This window comes from Saccopteryx leptura, chromosome 2 (genome assembly GCF_036850995.1).
Source record: "Saccopteryx leptura isolate mSacLep1 chromosome 2, mSacLep1_pri_phased_curated, whole genome shotgun sequence".
Lineage (NCBI taxonomy): Eukaryota > Metazoa > Chordata > Mammalia > Chiroptera > Emballonuridae > Saccopteryx > Saccopteryx leptura.
This window is the reverse complement of record NC_089504.1, coordinates 253882658-253893686: the sequence shown is the minus strand read 5'-3', so window position 1 is coordinate 253893686 and position 11029 is coordinate 253882658. Positions and strand designations below refer to the sequence as shown.

The 11029-nt window shown below is 53.8% G+C and overlaps 1 protein-coding gene across 1 annotated transcript in view; it reads left to right on the top strand.

The window, feature by feature from the left end:
- Positions 1-789: 789 nt before the first annotated feature.
- LMX1A (LIM homeobox transcription factor 1 alpha) overlaps positions 790-11029 on the top strand; it is a 125282-nt gene continuing 115042 nt past the window's right edge. Inside the window, exons 1-3 of the mRNA XM_066366014.1 lie at positions 790-855; positions 1301-1398; positions 3530-3716. Of these exons, the coding sequence (XP_066222111.1) occupies positions 1323-1398; positions 3530-3716 (263 nt within the window). The 5' untranslated portion in view covers positions 790-855; positions 1301-1322. The remainder of the gene's footprint in view (positions 856-1300; positions 1399-3529; positions 3717-11029) is intronic.

The window sequence follows — 11029 nt, the reverse complement described above, 5'->3', positions numbered from 1 at the left end:
GCTCGGAGGTGCAGAGGCTGTAACCACACGCGGTAAGTGGCCTCTGAGCCTGCCCCGCGGCCCGGCCGGGGTGAGGGCTGCCCAGCTCTCTCACTTGCAGCGGCGTGCGGGCGCCGCGGTCCGGGTGGCGCGGGGAGCTAAGCGCAGGCCGGCGCGCCCTGAGGTGGCGGTTACACGTGGAGGGAGGAAACTTGGCTCGCCCGGCAGGTCTCGGCGGCCGAGGGCCGCGCCCGTAGGGGGCCACGCAGCCGACTCGGAACGGGAGCGCAGCGGCCCCTCCGCGGGACGTGCTCCAGCCCCCTCCCTGCGCCGCGCACGCAGCCGCCGCCCCGGCCGAGCGGCTGGATCCGCCCCGGCGGCCGACAGGGCCCGACTCGCACCCAGGACCCGGGGCCGCCGCCTTCCCTCCCCGCTTCTGAGAAGCGTCGACCCTCCCCTCGCCCCGAGGAGCGCCCGGGCGGCCAGGACGTCCCGAGAAGGCCGGCGCCCTCGGCCACGTCCCGGCCCGGCCCGCGCGCCGAGGAGCGGGCTCCCTCCCGAGCGCGCCAGAGCCGGCCGGCGGCTCCCTGCAGCCTCGAGGGCCTCCGCCTCCCGGGCCGCCGCTGGTCCCGCTCCGGCAGCGCAGCGAGCTCGCGAGTCAGGTAAGGGAGGCCGCCCACGCTGGGCTCCGGCTCCGGCTCCGGCGGGCGTTTCTGAAAGTTGATTTGAAATGCTGCCAAGAGCGCGCAGGGCCGGCGCGGCTCCGCCCCGAGGCGACTCCTCTGCTCCTGCAGACGTTCCCGGCACCGGCGGGCGGCAGAGGACTCCCCGCGCCCCGGGTCCCGACCGCTTGCTCTGCCTTCTCGGCCGGGGCAGGTGAGGGTCACGCGGGGTCAGCCGGGCGCGGCCCGTGGAGCTGGTGGACCCGCGTGCCCGGGGCCTTTCCTCCCGTCCCACCGGGAGCTGGGTTCCGGCGGGGACGTCCCCAGGGCCCACGGCGAAGGAGGCTGGGCGGAGTCGGGCCGGCGAGGGAACCGTGGGCTGGGACAGGGTGGGCGGTGGGGTGGGGGGCAGGGAAAGAGGAGCGCGGTTAGGGGGCGGAGGCCTCAGTACAGAACGCGTAGACTTCGAGTGAAGTCAGATCAGTTGGAGCAGCTCGCGGTGACTCGTCTCTCCGCCCACCCCACGTTTCTCTGGGCTGGCCTCTGCCCCGCGGCTCACTCTGGTCACCCTGGCCACTCCCTCCGGCCTGTCCCAGGAGTGCGGTGGCCGCGTCCCGGAGGGCACGGGCGCCAGAAGCGTCGTCTCTTCTCCTCCGCAGGTCCTCGCGGCCCGGCCCGAACATGCTGGACGGCTTGAAGATGGAGGAAAACTTCCAAAGCGCCATAGAGACCTCAGGCTCTTTCTCCTCGCTGCTGGGTGAGTGCTTCGGCCACGCACGCCGGCGCTCCGGGGCTCCGCCGGGCCCAGCCCTGGAGCTCAGTTCGTCGGGAAGCTGACATCCCACTTATTGCATTCAGCTGGGCCGCCGTCTGTCCGCCAGCCAGCCCCTCGGGTCCCTCGTGCCCTAAACCGGCCAGCCGACCCGGCCCCCGCGCGGGGCACCGAAGTCCCCACAGCCGCGAGGGCCCAGTGCGCTGGCTCGCAGACGTCTGAGTGGCAAGTGATTAAAAACACCCAGGGTTGAATTTTTTAATCACGGCGCTGATCGACGTCTCTCAAATGTTCCCTTCTCCTCGGGGGCCAGGATGCGCGCGTCGAGGCTGAGGCCTGGGGCGCTCAAGTTCGAGGAGGCTTCTCGCGCCCGCCGACTGCAGCCCGGTCTCGCCTCTGCGCGGCCGAAGGGCTTTTCCGGGCCGGTGGGCAGCGCAGCGCGGGGATTAGCCTGCGCGGCGGGGCCCTCGCCTCGGCTTTAATTAACTGGAGCCGGAGCTCGGGCCGGAGGTCCCCCGCCTCCCCGGCTCCTCCGCAGCGACTGCGGGGCAGCGGTGCGCCCAGGGCCTCGACAGAATGTCCACACGCGGGGCCCCGGAGCCGACGCCAGGACTGCACCCCACCCAGCCCGTCCTGACACTTTTCAAGTTTGGGGAGCGGGTGTTTCGATTGTTTTAGCGGGAGGGGTTTTCGTTTTGTCCTTTCCTCTCGCCTCTCTGCGTCACTCGGAACCGCTAGAGCCGGGTGAAGACGGAGAGGAGACAGTTCAGCCGCAGGATAAACCGTACGGAGAGGAGATCCCCAGTTCTCCATATGAAACACAATCACGCGTGTTGGGTTCCCCTCTTCAAGCCGCCCTTCGGGAAACTCCCCGACTCCGGGCAGCCGGGAAGGAGGAGCGCGGGGCCTGAGCTTCCAGCGTTCTGGCGCGGGGTGCGTGCGCTCCGCTCCTCCGTTTGAAGCGGGCGGCGGGGTTCGCCACGGCCTCCGCGGGTCACGGCCCCACCACGACGCCCAGCAGAAAGAGTAGAGCACGCCCACTCTGAGGAGCACCTCGGTGCTCTTCCTAGCCGCCCTGCGGCTGCCCCAGGGCGACAGCCCCGCTGGAGAGAGAGCTGGTGCCCGGGCTCCCTGAGGAGAAACGCCAGGAGTGTAGTCTGGAAATGGGGAAGGGTCAGGCCCTGTAGGACACCACAGTCACAGCTATTATTGCTGAGGGACAGGGCCCTCTTTAAACAGCTGTGAAATGTGAAATACAAAGATGGTCAAGCTTCCCCCATCGCCCCCCAAAGCACCTCATCCTGCAAACTAAAGGAGCCAAACAGAAGTCCAAGGGGTGAGACCGAGAGGAGTACCCTGTTAGCCGCGTCGGTCTGGGGTCGATGTCGCTCTTCGCGCCGCCGCTGAGGCGTGCTCTTCCCGGCGTCTTGGCCTGACTCGCGCAGTCTCCGTGCCCGCTTCTCTCCTCTGTTTTTTTTTTCCTTTTCTTTATTTTGATGCCTCTTAATTATGAAAAACTCATCTGCAATTTGCACACCAGCCGATATGCAGCAGTTCGGTGTCCATTGGTTTGAACACATTGAGTTTGCCTGGGGCAAGATGATGTTTTTCTGTATGCACGGGATTTTTTAGGAAGAAAAGAAAAAAAAATTTTTTTTTGAAGTCTTCCCTTAAGGAAAAAAAAAAATCCAGAACTTCATTTTAGCAAAAGACAAAACCAAACAAAATTCTTTTTACACACTCAGTTTTAATAACAGTAGAGACAAGCGAGCGAGTGGATTCATGATTTATGTGATAAACCTAGCAGTGAAGACTTACTGGTAGTCTAATTTTGCAGGATGCGCGCATTCGCGGGTAGGTTTGATAATTAAAGGCTACTTATGGATTTCCTCTCCCTCCCCTGGTAGAATTTAAACCTTCCCCGTGTCTTAGAAGAGCCACTTGGTTTGAATTTTCTGTCTCCTAACCTCGGCTGGGTGAATCAGCAGGGGGCTTTCCCTGGTGGGGGCGCGGGGACGGCCGTGTGGTGTGAGTGATCGGGAGCGCGTCGGCCGGACGGCGGCGGTCGGGATGCCGGCCCGCGCGGCTCACCCGCAAACCTCTGTCGCTGCTGCAGGCAGAGCGGCGAGCCCCAAGTCCGTCTGCGAAGGCTGTCAGCGGGTCATCTCAGACAGGTTTCTGCTGCGCCTCAACGACGGCTTCTGGCACGAGCAGTGCGTGCAGTGCGCCTCTTGCAAAGAACCCCTGGAGACCACCTGCTTCTACCGGGACAAGAAGCTCTACTGCAAGTATGACTACGAGAAGTAAGTGTCCTTGCCGCCTCGCGCCCCCGCTCCTCCCTCCTCCCCCCAGGTGATCGCAGACACCCTTAAGCGCGTCGGCTTCTGGAAGGCGCAGGAGGCACCCGAATGCCCAGAGACGCGCGGTCCCCTTTCCCGGGGAGGCAGAGAAATGCGCTGCGCGCCACCGCGGCGGGGTCCCGCGGATGCGCGCGAGAGGGCTCCTCTCTGTGGTCGGCTCCCCCCGTTTTCAGTCCTCTGAGGCCCCTACCCTAACTTGGGGTGTCCATCAAACTTGTTCCCTTATTCCCCCCCCCCTTTCTTGGTGTGCCCTGCGAGCTGCCCGTGACCCGTCTCCTCGCGGCTTCTCAGCCCACCTTACCCACCTGTTTGCGCTCCCCCCATCTCCCTAGGCGCTGACGCGCAGCGCTGAGGCTGTGTGGGTCCCAAGGCTTTGGCCCCCGGCGCACGTTTCCCTTCGCTTTGTATGCTGGGGTCCGGACAGACTGCTCTCAGAAATGGCGCTGCGGCCCCTCTGAGCTTAGGGCGCAAACCCCGTTTGTCTTTTCTCTCGGTACTCCCTCACTTCCCTTCCCCATTTCTCCAAACCCCTCGGGCGCTGGGCCACTAGGCCACCTTTGGGGCCTGACGCAGCCTCGATCACTGATTCTCCTGGGTGTGCTTTCCAGCCACGTAAGAGGGGAACTTTCCCACCCCCTGCCGAGGTGAATGTCCTGTGTGTGTGTTTCTAGGGGAATTAGGAGGCAGGTATTTCAGAAAGTGGATTACTTCGAATCCCGACTGCTGTGATGCCTACAGCCTGGGCGAGGCTGGGGAGTCGGTTAGGGTTTCCTGGTTCTCACTGGGCAGGACCTGAGAAGCTTTGAGGAGCTCTGGAGAGGGGCTGCTCTCCTTGTCACAATGGCTCATTATCAGGGACCCTGACTTAGGAGAGCTGTGGAGGGCACTGAAGGACAGAAGAGTGGCTGATTCAGAGGCCTCCGTGTTTGTGCATTGGGACTGGTCTGTGTGACCGTTTGGCGCGGGGAGCCTGTGGGAGCATTCTGCATTTGTCGCTGGTGAATGAAACGGACAGCCCTCTGGGAGCATAGTCAAGGGAAAGTCGTTCCTATCATGTTATTAAAAACACACTGTGAAAGGGGGTGTGCGGAAGTCTCCATGTAACACAAAGAAAAAACATGAAGAAAAACAGACGTGTTTTTTCCTGTTGCCATGTTTGGAAGTTTACTAAAATGAGACAATGCTATTAGACCCTGCTGACCAAGGCAAAATATTCCTTCTGTGCCTCAGTGCTGGTTTGCCATAATAGACTTGAATTTAGCTCCGTGTAGATGGAGTACTGGGCATGCTTTGGATTTGTTTTGAAAAGATAACTTGACATCTTCAGCACAAAAAAATAGTGTTTGATTTTGGATGAGTTGTACGGAAACAGAACAATATAAAGTGAAAATGCATGACCTCTTCCCAAAGTGGTAATTATGGTTAACATTAAAAAGCATGTGCACGTGAGAGATGGGCCTGTATCTATTCTTGGTGGTCTGTTTATTGCTACAGTGTCTGAGTGAAAGGTCCACTTTTTCCGTATGTCAGAGATTTTTGCGCCTCCGGCCTCACGTCTCACCTTTGGATAGTGCGTCTGGTGGATTGCTCCCTGTCCTTTCTCTCTCCCCCCTCACTTTTCGTGGGGAGGTTTTGGGGATTGTGTAGACCCAGTCTTGATCTTTCTGCTTCTAGACGCTTCCCAAAATGTCCACGTCCTTCAGGCAGAACACAAGCAAATTCAAGAAAGGATGGGAGCTTAGTAACGGATTTGGGGTGGTAAATTTCTATTCTGTTTGCTAAAAAAAAAAAAAAAAAAAAAAATTGCCAATCAGTAAAGGCTTTGAGGGTCAACACAGCTGTCTGGCTGCCCAGTCAGATACTGGGGAAGGAAGTCAGGCTGTGTCAAGAGAAGAAACAGTTGTTGTGAGGTCCTTAGCACAACAATGTCCCTTCCATTGCCGCCTCTCCAGGTCTGGCGGGTTTGGGCTGATTAGCCCACTTAGGGTCACTTCTCTCCTCGAAGAGCTATTTCTGCAGAGGGAAAATTGCAGGGATCAACTTACCAGCTGTTGGCCAGGGCCCGGGAGGATTTCAGAGAGGAGTGGGAGAGGGCTGTGTTGCACCGAGAGGTGGCGGCGTTACAGGGAGGGTTTCCATTTTAATTTCAGCAAATATTTTGGAAACACAGATGTCCAACGCGGGGCTGCTTGGACTCTCTGTTGCTCGGGGCCCGCTAGGAGCCCTCGTCTGTGCCGACTGAGCCTGTCAGTTTTTTGTTTTTTTTTATAGATTAATTTTATTCCTTTTCCACCCCCCCTCCCTCCGCCACCCCAATTCCATTTTTCTTCTAACAAAACGGGGTTTTAATATATTTGACCATCTCCATGGTAATATTAGTCTGCATGGTGGGGAGTGGAAAGGAGAGATTTGTTTGTTTCTCTGTTTTTAAAACAGGGCTCAAGACAAACTCCTTAATGCTTTGTGATTGTACGGAGCTTCTCCATGCAAGGCGCTGGCTGCGTGTAAGAGGCTAGCGCGGGACAAGTCTCGGCCTGCCCTCAGGGGGCATACAGGCCTGCGCTTTCCCATCCTGGGCAGGCCGCGTTCTCCTGCCTGTCAGGAAGCCACCTCACGTAGAGTGCGGGGTCAGGAATAGCAGAGAAGCTATCTGGAATGACCAGGTATTTGTCCCCTTGAGGGATGTCCTCCAATGTCAGAGGATAATCATGGCACAGAGAGCATAGTCCCTTTTGCACAAGTACATCTGCAAAAATAATTTTTTTAGTCATCGGATCTCTTTTTTTTTTTTTTTTAATGCGAGGCTCGGCCAAGGCACATGGGGAGGAAAATATGGCAGATATTGAAGTCAAATAAGGATGGTGGTCGACTGGGGATCACTTAATACCAAGCGGACATTCAGGAAGGGCCCTTGTCCCCCAAATTCATGAAATTCAAATGTGCTGTTTCTGCACATGAAAAAGAAAGAAAAAAAAAAAAACCCTCCCCCAAACCAAACCAAAACAAAAAACAGATAGCTAATGTGAGGTCTTCAGGGGACGGACAGTCATCCACGTCATATTAACACAGCAAGTTTATCATCCTTATTTTAGCCGTTTGTGCGTTTTTGGCTGTTGGGTGGTTTTTGCGTTTGAATTATTAGCTGCTTGTTCATGGTGTCAGGCAGCCAGTTAAAAAGTGAAATCTTTGCTCTATCAACTAGTTGTCGCACCTTCTAGATGTCAAGCACCATATTTGTCTAATTAAAAAAAAAAGAAGAAGAAATTGACAGTGATATCTTAGGCACACAGCCATTCATTTGAACGCTTCAGGATGAAGTTTTGTTAAATATTTCTGTCGTACGCTAGGATACCCTCAGGAAACATTTATCTTCTGATCGTCCAAAACAAATAAGCACTGGAGGCTGGAGTGGAGAACGCTGATTTATGGATGTCCAGAAATTTAGACCTGGACGTGACCTTGATTGTCCCTGACAGGTCGACCAAGAGAAAAATGACATGTCGGGTGCGTTTAGGTATTTACAGAATTGGAGAAGCGGGGACATCCGGATGTTGGAGGTGTGGGCGTTTCAAACCTGGATGCAGTGGTCATCCATGGTATGGTGAGGTGACAGACAACCAACATGTTTTCCAGCTCAAGGGACATCTCTTTGTATCATCATCACGGTTGGTTCCCATTTCACGGAGTCCTCTACAATCTGGTTAGTGTGGAGGATTTTTTATTTTTTTATTTTTTCCTAAATGAGTTCCAAACAAATACCACAGCTAGACTCCAGTCCAGAGACAGAAGAGGCCGCCGAGTAACAGGAATGTGGTAATACAATAGATAATTAAGCCTTCTGGAAGGGATCCTGCCGTTCAGTCACGTTGATACTATGTCTTTCATGTGCCCGGTGGCTTGGCATGTCGGGCAGGACCCGCTCCCCTCGTGGGTGAGGTGTAACGTCATCTCTTAGATTGGTCTGGATGTTGTCATAGGCACGGTCTGGGGCAGGACTGTTGTCATCGGGGTTGCTCTTCTGACAGCATAACTCCCTTCCTTGTCAGCGGATCGCAGGCCTTGGGGAACCTCTCCTCCAAGGCTGAACCCCGTGTCCTTCCCTTGGCGCTGGGACAGACCAATTCTGTGAAGAAAGGGACCACCATGGGGCTACTTTTATGGGACCTGCTGATGGGCAGGCAGCTCCTCGGACAGAATGGCTGGGGGATAACGGTCTCTATCAGGATCCATCGTGAGCTAATTCTGCATTTTATTAAGGCCGTGGTGGAGAGTGTGTGTATGGAGGGAGGGGAGAGGTTAGTTTGGTTTTATTATTACCAGGACGTTATTTGGAGATCGATATTAGGTGCATGCAGTCTCTCCTAAAAGGAGCCATGGGTGAAATGAGAGAGGCTGTGCTACAATTTTTTTTTTTTTTTTTGCTCGACTTTATCTGCTGCCAGCCCCGCTCCTGACATAATAACACAGAAGGGATATAAGAATCCAATGCAGCTAGGTAATAAGTCGATGTCTGTGTTCAATTGCTTGGGGGACTTAGCTTGGAAGACGCAGGGCCGTTCCCAGGCTGGGGCTGTGCGTGTGTGTGCAAAGAAGAAGAAAGAGGAGGAAAAAACAAAACAATGTATCTCTTTTTCTTTTTTATTTAGAGGGTGATTGGAAACAGTCCTCACTCAGAGGTGTTTGCTTTTTTTATATGGATTGGTCCCTGGGCAGGACTTTCTTGGAACCTAAGACTGAAAATTCTGAAATAAAATCCGATAGCTGGAGTAGATATTAAGGGCATCCTGGGACGTAGAGATGCACATTGCCTTTGAAGGAGGCTTGTGGGATATATATATATATATATATATATATATATATATTTTTTTTTTTTTTTTTTTTTTTTTTTTTTTTTTGATTCTGACATAAATGGTGCATGGTATTAAAAGAAAAGGCATTATCCCATTCACTTGGACATACCATGCGATTGTGGGACCTTTGTCCTTCACCTGACCGACGGGTGGCTGTCACTCTTCAGATTTTGGTGGCCAGAGCTTTTCTTTCTGAGGGTTGGTTGGTTGTCTGGCCTTTTTTTTTTTTTTTTTTAGTTTAGTTTCATTTTCCTTATTTACGACTCCTGTATTTCCCCAAATACTGTTAGTGATTTTAGCCTCTTTGTGGTTGCTTCTTCGGTCTGGGAGTTTTTTTATATTTTGCAGATAATGAAGAGGAATTTATATCTTCAGTGACAACATTCCATGTGTTAAATGGTCAACTATGGATTGTTCACAGTCAAAGACATCTTGGGGGTCTTAAGTGTTTACAAGTGAGAAAATGAAAAGGGTTTAGAATACTCATGACATTACGGGACATTTCTTAAAGCGTCTCCCACAAGATACATGTATACAATGTTGCTGTTGGATTATATCAAGTTCAAAATACCCAATAGTGAGTTGGGTTAACTTGATTATTAAGCACAGTTTTCAATACAAGCAGATGAATTGTGGGAGGTAGGGGGGTGTCAGAGCCATAACAACCCCCCATAGAAAGATTTAATTTCTGCCTTCACTATGAACTCCGAACTCTACTGGAATGCTTTTCAAATTTTTTTTAACTTCTTTCTAAAGATGGATTTTTAAATGCCTTTCACTTCTGCAGAGGGGAGTTCTGGTCAGCAGGTGAGCTAAGGAGAGCGGGAGCCATGTGGGGTGCAGGAACCTGTCCCCCCCACCCCCTGCCCCCACCAGGAGCCCTGCCTGGCCAGCACACCTGTCTTCCCCTAAGAACACCCTGTATGTTTTTTTCTGAAAGTCTCTGCACGACATGTGGAGCAGTATGTCTGCCAGCAGCCATTCGGATTTGGTTTGGGGATGTTGGCATGTTTAGGAGCCATGTGTAGAGACGATTCTGGAGAAAATACTGTTAGAGGAAAGAGGCCCTCTGGCCTGTTTCCTGGGACCACAGAGTTGTGGCCTGGTGCTTCTTAGCCTTTACATTTCTTCCTCCTTGTCTCTGACCAGTGCCATGTGGGGCGATGCCATCTGTGTATCCCGGTTAGAATAAGTTATGTCATCGGTGACCGGCGTCAGTGGCAGCTTCATGTCTCCTTGTTACATATTAAAAAAAAAACAACACAAAAAAACTTCCAAAATGTTTGCCTGCCATTCCACTGAAATGGGGAGAGCACCGTCCAAATGTCAGAGTGTTATTTCAGTTGAGCACACTTGTCTGTCTCTCTGTATTTTTAACCGAGACTCAGTGAATAAACCCGCCCCGGCCCTGGCACTAATTAGCGGGCGGGTGAGAACTCCGTGGCTGAAACCGAGGCGTCAACACTCTAATCTCCCCACACGTTTGTTTCCACACCCCTGGACACAAATAAAATGTGACTTAGGATGGGGATTAATGATGGTTTCCCTGGCAGCGGACCGCCACTCGAAGGCGGCGGAAACGCCGGAGGTCTCGTGAAGGCACTGTGGACGCACCAAAAGGTGGTCCTGCATCCTTTGGCGCACCTGGGGCCATACTGGGCCCCGTCACAAATAGCCTCATCTGGGTGGTTTGAAATGGATTAAAAAAAAAAAATTCTTGCAGTGCAGTGCAGCAGTGACCCAAGGCAGCCCAGTCTTCTGCGAGCTCTTCCCCTGCCGCTGTGCTTGGTGGGGCTGGCATGTAATGAAACCCTTGCCCAGCTCCCCATGAGGGCACTGTCATGTCCCAACAACTAAAAATACAGAGCGGACCGAGCTTTTCCTGGTCCGTCAACTGAAGTCATGTGAAGGATGCCAGTTGCGGGTGGGGGCGGGGATCCTATTTTTGGATAACAGTAACCCTTTCTGCCTTTTCTGATGCCACCAGGCCTCCCTGTTTCTACACCAAGTGTTTTTCAACCGCCAGAAATTTTGTGCCGGTCTGTGAAAGAGTGAACCACCCTGACGTCCTATGAAGATGACAGAGCCGGGGATCTTAGCGCAGCTCACTGATGCTCAGGGTGATTTCTTCCTTAGCGGTCCCTGAAATAATTCTCTTGTGTTCACCAGTCCCCACGTGTAAAAAGGTTGAAAACCATTGCTTTGCACCCAGTTAGATTTGTGTTCTTATCATCATTACCATGTAACAGGTGAGGCGTGCCAGGTGCCTGGCCACCCTGGGCTACCTGGTCTGCCAGGCCCAGGGAAGCTCTATCTCTATACAATAACACCCTTCACATCCAGCATTGCCGGGGACGGACCACGTGCTGCACATACATCTAGAGGTCACACCTGGCCCCACTCCAT